The sequence below is a fragment of the Pristiophorus japonicus genome, chromosome 1 (genome assembly GCF_044704955.1).
Source record: "Pristiophorus japonicus isolate sPriJap1 chromosome 1, sPriJap1.hap1, whole genome shotgun sequence".
Taxonomy (NCBI): domain Eukaryota; kingdom Metazoa; phylum Chordata; class Chondrichthyes; family Pristiophoridae; genus Pristiophorus; species Pristiophorus japonicus.
Genome location: NC_091977.1, coordinates 334,971,068 through 334,984,617, shown reverse-complemented (window position 1 = coordinate 334,984,617; position 13,550 = coordinate 334,971,068). Strand labels below are relative to the sequence as shown.

General features: G+C 42.5%; 1 protein-coding gene across 1 annotated transcript in view; it reads left to right on the top strand.

Annotated features, from left to right (window-relative positions):
- Positions 1-13,550, top strand: part of LOC139264685 (regulator of G-protein signaling 22-like) — a 425,112-nt gene that overhangs the window by 105,780 nt on the left and 305,782 nt on the right. Inside the window, exon 10 of the mRNA XM_070881635.1 lies at positions 1,325-2,024. Coding sequence (XP_070737736.1) covers positions 1,325-2,024 — 700 coding nt within the window. The remainder of the gene's footprint in view (positions 1-1,324; positions 2,025-13,550) is intronic.

Here is a 13,550-nt window from a genome sequence, read left to right as displayed (position 1 = left end):
CTTGATCATCCCTGATTATAATTGCTCAGCCATTAGTGGCTGTGCCTTCTGTTGCCGAGGCACTAAGCTCTAAAATTCACTCCCTAAACTTCTCTGCCTTTCTACCACTCTTTCCTCCTTTAAGACGCTCTTTAAAATCTATTTCTTTGACCAAGCTTTTGCTTATCTGCCCTAATTTCTCCTTATGTGTCTCAATGCCAATTTTTTGTCTTATAAGACTCCTAAGAAGCGCATTGGGACATTTTACTACACTAGTGGTGCTATATAAATACAAGTTGTTGTTGTTGTTAAAAAAATACTTGCCTGAATGTGAAGCCGGAAGAAGTAAACAGTCAGAGGGGGAGAGAAGTGATTCGGAGGGAGGAAGCGATTGGGAGGGAGTGGTGGGGAATGGCTGGGAGGATGAGGGTTGTTTGGAAAGGGACTATGCGGGAGCTGGCAAAGGGCTTTGATGCTGCATTGGAGCCAGGAGTGCTCCTTCCGTCTCCATGCTCAGGTAAATATTTTTTTAAACAAATTTACCTTTATGTGGTGGCCTTCAGTGCTCCCTTTAAGAACCAATGGTTGGACTGCAGGTAGACCATGATTTCTATTAAATAGGCAGACCTATTTTGCAAAGGGCCCCTCAAACAGGCATTAGGCCTCCTTATTTAAATATGCAAACTGCCTAAATAGTCATGGTGCTGTAGTGCAGTAATAGTAAATATTTGTATTTACTGCACCACCGCACCATGACCACTTGATATTTCAACACCCTTTTGTATAAGAGACAATTTTACTGAAAATGTTTAAACATTGCAGAGAGATAAATTATTACCATTCTTTACAATGATGTCTCTGAGTTTGTTTCTCAAAGATAAAGTAAAGTTTGTATTTCTTTAAAAAAAATTAACACACTGTTTTGTTAAAAAAGGTTACCGTGTTTTGTTGTTTTTTTTAGAAATTTAGTACTTTTATATAAATGAATAAATGTTGTTATGTAGTTAATAACAACTACCTATCCTGTAATTTGATGACATATGATTTGTTTATTAGGCCCATTTACTTATTCCAGGATCTTTGTGCACATGCTCCAAAGTGCCAAATGATTTATTGCCTGAATTAATTACTAGTTGTGCATTTTTGAAAATATTTTCTACCTCCCTCCCTCTTCAGACTGCCTGTGAATGTGTTGTGTGGCTGGTACAAAAAGCATGAGGTCAGTTAGTTCAAATAGTAGAACACCTGTTTCCAAACCAGATGATTGCAGGCTTGAGTTTCAAGGTTGTCTGTCACACCGAATCCTTGCCCTTTCCCTAAATTTCTTAAAATTGAATTGCTCTAGGTATTTCGCTATTGGATGACATTTTGATCAGTGTTGAAGCTAGAAAACTACCAGTTAGAACTCAAACTAACAGACAGCTCTCAAATAAACAATATTTTGACGATGATCAGGAGTTGTGCAACCCAAGTTTTTCCAAGCCAAAGGTTGTGGATAACGAATTATTTGAATTCGTCCCTGAGTACTCTTTGCAGGCACCAGCAACAATTTATGTTGAAGTGAAGTCAGAGAATGAAACTGAACATAACATAGAAGAAAAAGAAAAGAAGGAAGACCAAGTCAGCACATATGATAAAACAACAACCCAAATTACAGAGACCAACCTACCTTCTACACCTGATGAAACAAAACCTCATTTGGACCATAATACAAAAATTGATACTCACATAGCATCAAAGTCGAGTGTTTTAAAAACTCCTCAGCTGAACCCAGAGACATCTTCTGCAGTGAGCGATAAAATAAAGACTCAAGGTTTTTCAGGTAAAATGGGTGAGGAAAGTCCAGATTCTAATTCTTCGAATGAAGAAGATGATATCAGAGATTCCTGCTACGTGACACCTCGTCACAGTTATAATTTCAAGAACGGAAAGGGCATTGAAAAATTCAAGAAGTTTCTTCAGGGAACAGCTGGTGAGAAATACTGGTGGCTGTGGATGGATATTGAAAGATTAAAGGTTATTAAGGATGGAAAAAAGAAGCAAAGGTTAGTCAGAGGTTTGTTTTACAAACTTAGACATAAGATTTTTGAAAATGGGAATCAACATTGTTACTGTTTCTATATAACAACCCTGAACACAAGAGGAGAAATTTAACTCTAAAAAAGCAGGTGGGTTGGGGTCAGGTGGGAGGTTAAAGTGTTAAAAATTTGAATTCTGACCACTTCCAAACCAACCACTTCCGGTCGTCCATTAAAATGAGGCTGGCGTGCCTTAGATTTAACCAGCATTACAAATGTAACTGTGGCTGGTCAGTTTTCCCGGGCCTGGGGGAACATAAGAACATAAGAAATAGGAGCAGAAGTAGGCCATACGGCTCCTCGAGCCTGCTCCGACATTTAATACGATCATGGCTGATCCGATCATGGACTCAGGTTCACTTTCCTGCCTGCTCCCCATAACCCCTTATTCCCTTATCTTTTAAGAAGCTGTCTATTTCTGTCTTAAATTTATTCAAAGTCCCAGCTTCCACAGCTCTCTCAGATAGCAAATTCCACAGATCCACAACCCTCTGAGAGAAGAAATTTCTCCTCATCTCAGTTTTAAATGGGTGGCCACTTTTCTAAGATTTTGCCCCCTAGTTCTAGTCTCCCCTGTCAGTGGAAACATCCTCTCTGCATCCACCTTGTCAAGCCCCCTCATAATTTTATACGTTTCGATAAGATTACCTCTCATTCTTCTGAATTCGAATGAGTAGAGGCCCAACCTACTCAACGTTTCCTCATAAGTCAACCCCCTTATCTCTGGAATCAACCTTGTGAACCTTCTCTGAACTGCCTCCAAAGCAAGTATATCCTTTCATAAATATGGAAACCAAAACTACACGCAGTATTCCAGGTGTGGCCTCACCAATACCCTGTACAACTGTTGCAAGACTTCCCTGCTTTTATACTCCATCCCCTTTGGAATAAAGGCCAAGATTCCATTGGCCTTCCTGATCAATTGCTGTACCTGTATACTATCCCTTTGTGTTTCATGCACAAGTACCCCCAGGTCCCGCTGTATTGCAGCACTTTGCAATCTTTCTCCATTTAAATAATAACTTGCTCTTTGATTTTTTTTCTGCCAAAGTGCATGAACTCACACTTTCCAACATTATACTCCATCGGCCAAATTATTACCCACTTACTCAGCCTGTCCATGTCCTTTTGCAGATTTTTTGTGTTCTCCTCACACATTGCTTTTCCTCCCATCTTTGTATTGTCGGCAAACTTGGCTACGTTACACCCTTCCTCCAAGTCGTTAATATAGATTGTAAATAGTAGGGGTCCCACCACTGATCCCTGCGGCACCCACTCATTACTGATTGCCAACCCGAGAAGGAACCATTTATCCCTACTCTCTGTTTTCTGTTCATTAGCCAATCCTCTATCCATGCTAATATATTACCCCCAACCCCGTGAACTTTTATCTTGTGCAGTAACCTTTTATGTGATACCTTGTCAAATGCCTTCTGGAAGTCCAAATACACCACGTCCACTGGTTCCCCTTTATCCACCCTGTTCATTACATCCTCAAAGAATTCTAGCAAATTTGTCAAACATGACTTCCCCTTCATAAATCCATGCTGACTCTGTCTGACCAAATTTTGCTTTTCCAAATGTCCTGCTACTGTTTCTTTAATAATGGGCTCCAACATCTTCCCAACCACAGATGTTAGGCTAACTGGTCTATAGTTTCCTGATTTTTGTCTACCTCCTTTTTTAAATAGGGGCATTACATTTGCAGTTTTCCAATCTGCTGGGACCTCCCCAGAATCCAGGGAATTTTGGTAAATTATAACCAATGCATCCATTATCCCTGCCGTTCCTTCTCTTAAGACCCTAGGAAACAGGCCATCAGGTCCAGGGGTTATCCGCCTTTAATCCCATTATCTTACTGAGTACCACCTCCTTAGAGATTGTGATTGTGTTAAGTTCCTCCCCTGCTATAGCCCCTCGACTATCCACTATTGGAATATTATTAGTGTCCTCTACTGTAAAGACTGATACAAGACTAATACAGAGTTTCTGCCATCTCCATGTTCCCCATTATTAATTCCCCGGTCTCGTCCTCTAAGGGTCCAACATTTACTCGAGCCACTCTTTTCCTTTTTTTATACCTATAGAGACTCTTGCTATCTGTTTTTATATTTTGTGCTAGTTTACTTTCATTGTCTATCTTCCCTTTCTTAATCATTTTTTTAATCATTCTTTGTTAGCTTTTAAACACTTCCCAATCTTCTATCCACCCACTAGTTTTGGCCACTTTATATGCCCCTGTTTTTAATTGGATACCGTCCTTTATTTCTTTAGTTTGCTAAGGATGGCTATCCGTGGCAAACTACGCCCTTTCCTCCTCACTGGAATATATTTTTCTTGAGTGTTGGGAAATATCTCCTTTAATGTACACCACTGTTCATCAACCGTCCTACACTTTAATCTATTTTCCCAGTCCACTTTAGCCAACTCAGCCCTCATACCTTCATAGTCTCCTTTATTTAAGCTTAATACGCTGGTTAGAGATCCAACTTTCTCATCCTCCATCTGAATTTGAAATTCAATCATGCTATGTTCACTCATTCCAAGGGAATCCTTTACTCGGAGATTGTTTATTAATCCTGTCTCATTACATAGGACCAGATCTAAGATAGGCTGCTCCCTGATTGGTTCCGTTACATAGTGCTCAAGGAACCCATCCCTCATGCACTCTATGAATTCTTCCTCAAGGCTACCCTGACCAATTTGATTTGTCCAATCAATATGGAGGTTAAAGTCACCCATGATTATTGCTGTTCCCTTTTTACAAGCCCCCACTATTTCCTGGTTTATGCTCCGACCAACAGAGTTGCTACTGTTAGGGGGCCTATAGACTACACCCACCAGTGACTTTTTCCCTTTATTATTCCTTATCTCCACCCAAACTGTTTCAACATCCTGATCATTTGAGCCGGCTCAAGTAAGGTGAGGACTGCTGGATCCAGCATCCCTGCCTAATGCACCCCTTCATGATCGGAGACACCCCACGAGGCCTCAGATCGCTTTCCCAGACTTCCACCCCCCTCCCCCCCCCCGCCACATCCACCACCACCGTGATCCGAAGGTCGGCCCCGATGTTCTCCACCACCGATGATCCTCCCCTGATCCATTCTCCCCTCCCCCTGTGCACTGGAGTTAGGTCCCGATGTCCTCTCCCTTGACCCCCAATGCTCCGATGTCCAGCCCCAATGCTCTGTCCCTCCCCTCTGATGCTCCGGAGTTCCTCCCTGATGCTCTCTCCCTCTCCCCTATCCCCCGATCCTCCAGCTCCAGTCTTCTCTCCTATCACTACCTGCATCCCCCACTCCCCCAATGCCCCAGAATCTGATGTTCTCACCCATGCCCCCACCCTGCAATGCTCCAGAGTCCGAACTTCTCTCCTATGCCTCAACACAGACCCCCGATGCCCCAGCCCTGATCTTCTCTCCCTTCCCACCAGATGCTCCGGAGTCCAATGTTCTCTCCCTACCGCCCCCATCGATGCTTCTGAGTTCGATGTTGTCCCCCTCCCCACCGATGCTCTGGCATCCGATGCTCGGGAGCCTAGCCCCAATGTTCTCTCTCTCCCCCAACCCTGCAGCAATGCTCCGGCCCCGATGTTCTCTCCCCTAATGGTCCAGTGTCCGGCCCCATTGCTCTTTCTCATCCCCTGATGCTCCAGCCCTGATCCTTTTCTCCCTCCACCCCCGCATCCCGATCCACCACTGATCCATGACTTCCCCCCAGCCGCCACCCAATCCCTCTCTCTTCCCTTTCTGTGACCGAGTGCTGCAGCCAGCCAGCCTCTTCATCTGAAATGCAAATCAGGTCCTGCCGTTAAATTCAGGGCCTGTGGGAAATCCATTCTTCCGGTTTGCCGACCACTTCTGAGTCCCCCGCCCACCCCGCTCCCAATCCGCCTCTCGATTAAACTTCTGGCCAAGAGCACCCAACTGAAATGCACACCTAGATACTTTTTATGTAAACTTTACATATTCAATTGTGGCTTTCAAAAGAGAATTAGATAATACCTGAAGGAAAAATATTTGCAGGGCTTCGGGGAAAGGGCGTTAAGGAAATAACAAAATTAAGAAGTTATTTCTTTGGGATTAGCTGAAATGCTCTTACAGAGAGCTGGCACAAGCTCGATGGGCCGAATGGCCTCCTTCTGTGCTGTAACTATTCTATGATTCTATATATTAAGTATGCGAGATAGTCTTTCTGTCCATAAACTCCTACATATTACACACAACCTGCACTGCCATTTCTAGTTTTTATTTATTCATTAGTATTATTTTAGTTCTAGATATAATATATTTACTTGAGATCTAGATTATGGTTAGATATTTGGGATTTATTTTGATTTCAGGTTAATTTGTATCTAATTAGCTTTGTTTTTGTTTATTAATTTCTTTATTTTATTATTTCCTTAACTCCTATTTATTTATATATATATATATATAATTTTAATTTAATGACATTTGGAACCCGTTAATATTAATATCCTCTATTTAGTTGATTTAAATGTGCAATCAAACAAACGCAGCATGGATTCATGAATGGGAAATCATGTTTAACTAATTTACTGGAATTCTTTGAGGATATAACGAGCATGGTGGATAGAGGTGTACCGATGGATGTGGTGTATTTAGATTTTCAAAAGGCATTCGATAAGGTGCCACACAAAAGGTTACTGCAGAAGATAAAGGTACGCGGAGTCAGTGGAAATGTATTAGCATGGATAGAGAATTGGCTGGCTAACAGAAAGCAGAGTCGGGATAAATGGGTCCTTTTCGGGTTGGAAATCGGTGGTTAGTGGTGTGCCACAAGGATCGGTGCTGGGACCACAACTGTTTACAATATACATAGATGACCTGGAAGAGGGGACAGAGTGTAGTGTAACAAAATTTGCAGATGGCACAAAGATTAGTGGGAAAGCGGGTTGTGTAGAGGACACAGAGAGGCTGCAAAGAGATTTAGATAGGTTAAGCGAATGGGCTAAGGTTTGGCAGATGGAATACAATGTCGGAAAGTGTGAGGTCATCCACCTTGGGAAAAAAAACAGTAAAAGGGAATATTATTTGAATGGGGAGGAATTACAACATGCTGCGGTACAGAGGGAAGTGGGGGTCCTTGTGCATGAATCCCAAAAAGTTAGTTTGCAGGTGCAGGAGGTAATTAGGAAGGCGAATGGAATGTTGGCCTTCATTGCGAGAGGGATGGAGTACAAAAGCAGGGAGGTCCTTCTGCAACTGTATAGGGTATTGGTGAGGCCGCACCTGGAGTACTGCGTGCAGTTTTGGTCACTTTACTTAAGGAAGGATATACTAGCTTTGGAAGGGGTACAGAAACGATTCACGAGACTGATTCCGGAGATGAGGGGGTTACCTTATGATGCTAGATTAAGTAGACTGGGTCTTTACTCATTGGAGTTCAGAAGGATGAGGGGTGATCTTAAAGAAACATTTAAAATAATGAAAGGGATAGACAAGATAGAGGCAGAGAGGTTGTTTCCACTGGTCGGGGAGACTAGAACTAGGGGGCATAGCCTCAAAATACGGGGGAGCCAATTTAAAACCGAGTTGAGAAGAAATTTCTTCTCCCAGAGGGTTGTGAATCTGTGGAATTCTCTGCCCAAGGAAGCAGTTGAGGCTAGCTCATTGAATGTATTCAAGTCACAGATAGATAGATTTTTAACCAATAAGGGAATTAAGGGTTATGGGGAGCGGGCGGGTAAGTGGAGCTGAGTCCACGGCCAGATCAGCCCATGATCTTATTGAATGGCGGAGCAGGCTCGAGGGGCTAGATGGCCTACTCCTGTTCCTAATTCTTATGTTCTTATGTTCTTATCCCCCAGATCTGATTAATTTATTAAACACTTGACTTAGTTACATAATAAATTAAACATTTAGCTGTATTTCCTCGGGCTCCACTACTCCTCTGACATCACTTTTCAGTTTCAACATTTCTTTTTGTCAGATTCTTCCAGCATCACAGAGGTTGCTCCACTCAGCCACTCCTCCCACGCTCAATGGCCACTCATCTCAACCACTCTTCTCGTGTTTTATAGCCGTTCCTTTCAGCCACTTCTCCCACACTTTTGCCTCTCCTCTCAGCTGCTCCTCCTGCGTTTCATGGCCAGATTGCCAACTCTACAGTAAATGACTCTGACTCAGAATCTTTGAGCTGGAGTGTGAGTAAGAGACACTCCGATTGTTCATCAGAAGGATAAGGGGAACCAAGCGGAGATAGAGAAGGAGGTCCCGCAGACACAGGCCCTATCCAACAGGTACATTTTACTTGCTACCTCTGAGGATAAGGATGCAGGCTCTGGGGTGGACAGCCAGAATGCTAACCATGGAACAGGAGGCAGGGGAAAGAGCAGAATGGAAAGGTTCTAGTCACAGAGGATTTGATAATTAAAGGGATAGTTAATGTCCTCTGCAGTCACAACCGAGAGTCCAGAGGGTGTGTTGAATACCGGGTGCAAAGGTAAAGGATATTTTGCAGCAACCGGAGAGGAACTTGAAAAGAGGAGGGGAAGATTTGGTCCATTTACATTCCCACAAGGGGGAAAGGGAGGGCAACCAAAGCCAGAGCTCCCTGGATGACGAAGGAGTGAGACAGTAGGATGAAACAGAAAATGGGAGCGTGTGACTGATGTCAGCTTGATAATACAAGAGAGAATCAGGCTGAATATAAGAAGTACAGAGGAGAATTGAAAAAAGAAGTAAGAGGGGCAAAGGGATAGTATGAAAATAGATTTTGACTAATATAAAAAGCAATCCAATGGATCAGTGCTGCGGCCTCAGCTATTTACAATCTATATTAATGACTAGATGAAGGGACCAAGTGCAATGTATCCAAGTTTGCTGAAGATACAAAGCTAGGTGGGAAAGTAAGCTGTGAGGAGGACACAAAGAGCCTGTGAAAGGATATAGACAGGTTAAGTGAGTGGGCAATCAGGTGGCAGATGGAGTATAATGTGGGGAAATGTAATGCTATTCACGTTGGTAGAAAGAATAGAAAAATAGAATATTATTTAAACAGTGAGAAACTATTAAATGTTGGTGTTCAGAGAGAGTTAGGTATTCCCGTACACGAAACACAGAAAGTACAGCAAGAAATTAGGAAGGCAAATGGTATATAATGCAAGTGGGTTGGAATACAAGAAGGATGTTTTACTACAATTGTACAGGGCTTTGGTGAGACCACACTTGGAGTACTGTGCACAGTTTTGGGGCGAGAAATTTGTGGCCTTAATGCCACTCTATAGTGCTATTAAACGCTAAAATGGCAGCTGCTTCTAGATAGTGGAGATCCAGTTTGGGAGGTGCTGTCGAAGAAGCCTTGCCACATTGCTGCAGTGCATCTTTTAAATGCATCCTCAGTGCCCCGGTAGTGGAGGGAGTGGATGTTTCAGGTGATGGATGGGGTGGTAATAAAGCGAGTTGCTTTGTTCTTGAGTGTTGTTGGAGCTGTGGAGAGTATTCCATCGCACTCCTGACTTGTGCCTTATAGATGGTGGAAAGGTGTCAGGAGGTGAGTCACAGCTTCCGACCTGCTCTTGTAGCCACAATATTTTTGTGTCTGTCCAGTTAAGTTTCTGGCCAATGGTTACCCCCAAGGATGTTAAAGGAAGGGGATTTGATGATGGTAATGCCATTGAATGGCATGGGGAAGTAGTTGCCTGGCAAGATAGTCATTGCCTGGCACTTGTGTGGTGCAAATGTTGCTTGCCATTTATCAGCCTAAGCCTAAATGTTGTTCATGCGTTGCTGTCCATGGGCACAGATTGTTTCATTATCTGAGAACTTGTGAATAACAAAAGTTATTTATGCATATGGGATCCTGGGCTTTATAATTAGAGGCATAGAGTACAAAAGCCAGGAAGTGATGCTAAACCTATAGAAAATACTAGTTCAGCCCCAGCTAGAGCATTGTGGCCAATTCTGCGCACCGACACTTTATGAAGGAAATGAAGCTTTTAGAAAAGGTACAGAAGACATTTACTAGAATGGTTCCAGGGATGAGGGATTACAGTTACGTGGATGAACTGGAAAAGCTGGGGTTGTTCTTCTTAGAGCAGAGAAGGGTAAGAGGTGATTTGATAGAAGTGTTTAAAATTAAGCTACGGTTAGATAGAGTAAATAAAGAGAAACTGTTTCCTATGCCTGAAAGCTTGTTAGCCAGAGAGCACAAATTTAAGATGATTGGTAAAAGAACCAGAGGCGACATGAGTAAAATCTTTTTACACAATGAGTGGTTAGGATTTGGAATATACTGCCTGATAGGGTGGTAGATACAGATTCAGTAGTAGCCTTCAAAAGGGAATTGGATAAATACTTGAAGGAACAAAAATTGCAGGGATATGGGGTGAAAGCCGGTGAGTGGGACTGACTGGATTGCTCTTTGAAAGAGTCAGCACAGATTTGATGTGGCCTCCTGTTGTGCAGTACTTTATTTACTCTATCTCACCCCTGCATGATTTTAAACACTTCTATCAAATCACTTCTTACCCTTCTCTGCTCTAAGAAGAACAACCCCAGTATGACAAAAACCAAGGTAATAGAGTGGAGAAAAGCTGATTTTGAGGGGCTGATAATAGAACTTGGGAAAATAAAATGGGCAACAATATTGGCAAACAACGATGAAGGGCAGCAATGGGAAACATTTAAAATGGTGTTCAAAAGAGTGCACACAGTAGATAGTGGTGTTATTAACGATTTAGACCTTGGAATCAAAAGCACAATTTCTAACTTTGCAGATGACACCAAATTGGGGGGGGGATAGTCAATACTGAGGAGGACTGCAACAAATTACAGGAGAACATTAATAAACTTGCAGAATGGGCATATAATTGACAAAGGAAGTTCAACACAGATAAGTGTGAGGTATTACATTTTGGTAGGAAGAATAGGGAGGTCACTTATTACTTGAAGGGTGAGAGTCTGGGTGGGATGGAGGAACAAAGAGATCTCGGAGTACAAATACACAAATCGCTAAAAGTTGCGACACAGGTTAGCAAGGCCATTAAAATAGCAAACCAAGCACCAAGGTTTATTTCTAGAGATACAGAATTGAAAAGTAGGGATGTTATGCTAAACCTGTATCAAACCTTGGTTAGACCACACTTAGAGTACAGTGTACAGTTCTGTCGCCATATTATAAAAAGGATATAGAGGCACTGGAGAGGGTGCAGGGAAGATTTACAAGGATGATACCAGAAATGCGAGGGTATACATATTAGGAAAGGATAAACAGGCTGGGTCTTTTTCCTCTTGACCCAGAAGAAAAAAATGACAGCTGAGGGGTGACCTAATAGAGGTATTTAAAATTATAAAAGGTTTTGATAGAGCGGGGCTGCAGCGAGCTAAATTGGGCTTATCGCCCCCGAGAGGAAGGGGAGTGCAAAATTTCGCCCTCCACTTCCTCTTGGGGTTGGGTCCGGGGCACTAATAGGAGATGTGAGTAAAGGTCAGACCAAGTTAAGGAACAAAGCCAACATAAATGGTCAGGGAACAAGTCCAGTTGTAAAACAGAAGTGTAAAAGGACTTTTAAAAAGGAAGTAAAAGGAACAACTATTAAAGATGAATTAAACTGCATGTACAGCAATGTAAACAGCATTCCAAATAAAATGGAGAAACTGGAGGCAATAATTCGTCGTGATGCACCAGATGTAGTAGGAGTAACTGCAACATTTCTACATAAAGAACAGGACTGGCAACTAAATATTGCAGGTTATAACATAATTGGAAAGTGCAGGGAAGGAAGAAGTGGGTGGGATAGCTGAACTAATTAGAGATAACATAATGGCAATCAAAAAAGGGACATCATTAACAGAAGGTTAGAAACAAAATCAATATAAATTGAAGAAAAGCTAAGAATGGATCAATCATGCTAATAGGGGTTATACTACAGACCATCAAATAGTGGAAAGGAGGTGGAGGAAGAATTCTGTGAGAAAATATGTGAAATAGGTAAAGGGCACAGAATAATAATCATGGGGAGTGTTAACTATTCCCAAGTAAACTGGTAAAAAGAGATAGCAAAAGGGGTAGCGGGAATGGAGTTTTTACAATGTGTGCAGCTCGACTTTCTTACCCAGCATGTAAAAAGCCCCAAAAGAGAGGGAGCACTGCTGGATCTAGTAATAAGAAATTAACCAGAGCAGTAAGGAGAAGTACGCATAGAGGAATATCTCGGCAATAGCAATCACAACATAATAACATTTAAGATAAAGGGCTAGATTTTACGAGGCTCAGCTGGTGCATTTGGTAGCGGGTCGGGTTGGAAGATGTTTTTTTCTGACAGCGGTTCAGGTCCCGTAATTTTCCCAGATATTGGGTCTGTCAGGGCAGAACAGACCTGACAAGCAGCGACTGGGAAGGCAATTTAGGTGATTAGGACCTTGTTAAGAGGCTTTAAAGACAATTTTGTGCTGTACTTACCATTTTACGTTGTCACCCATGGAATCCATGCTGCTCAGAGATCACGTCAGGTAAGTAGGTCAGGAGTCGTGTCACATTTCTTTACCTTGCAGCTATAAAAGCTCCCATTTCACAGCTGTTCACTTTTCAAGATCAAAAGCTTTTGCAAGCTGCATTTGGAAGGCGCATTGAGCTTTATGCAGCTTGCAAGTCTTTGGAGCAATCTCTCTACCCAGTGTCACCTCATTGGAACAACCTCTCTCACCATTGACAGATCGCTTCTGTCATATCAAGTTCACCTGCCATCTATTACATTAGTATTAGTGCCCTTGAAACCATATCACCTTGGTCCTCAGAATCCCACCACAGTCAGCCCCAACACCAGCAGCACAGGACACACCAGCAGCACCAACAACAATATCAACCTCTGCAATCAACTGATGTTGCACAGGACACAGGGCATCAGCAGCCGACCATATTGCTGCCTGGGATGCCAGGGATGGCCTCACCATGGCCAGATTTACTTCACTTGATGCTGTATACCATGATATGCCAGGTTGGCACCACTGCACACCAACACCATAAAGCATCCCTACAATGGCCAAGAGACCACAGTGGGAACTACAAGAGGAGCGGCCAAAACAGTGCAGGAAAAGTTAATCAACTAAAAAAAACATGCATGCGCAGAACGGCCTTTGCTATGGACGTTGGCCTTGCATGATGGAATAAATCACTATCGCCCATTTCACATTGCTACGGCTTACGCCAAAATTAAAAAAGCAAAACTAGTGGTTTTTAAAATGAGCGCTATATCGGCGATCCCGAAAAATAATAATACCACTAACGTTGGAATTGGGCGATATAGATGTCAATGGAAAGTCTAGCCCAAAATGTTGAAAATAAAGATTTCAATGTTTGACACCACATTACCATAAACTTTACATGAACATTGGTTAAATGCCCAAGTGCCTACCCTTGTGTATTAGTCGGTATGATTGGATTAGGATGAGGGTAAGTGTGAGGGGTGGCTAGTGAGATGGGCAAGTGATAATGTAGATAGAGAGGGATGGGTGGAGGTGCAAGGTC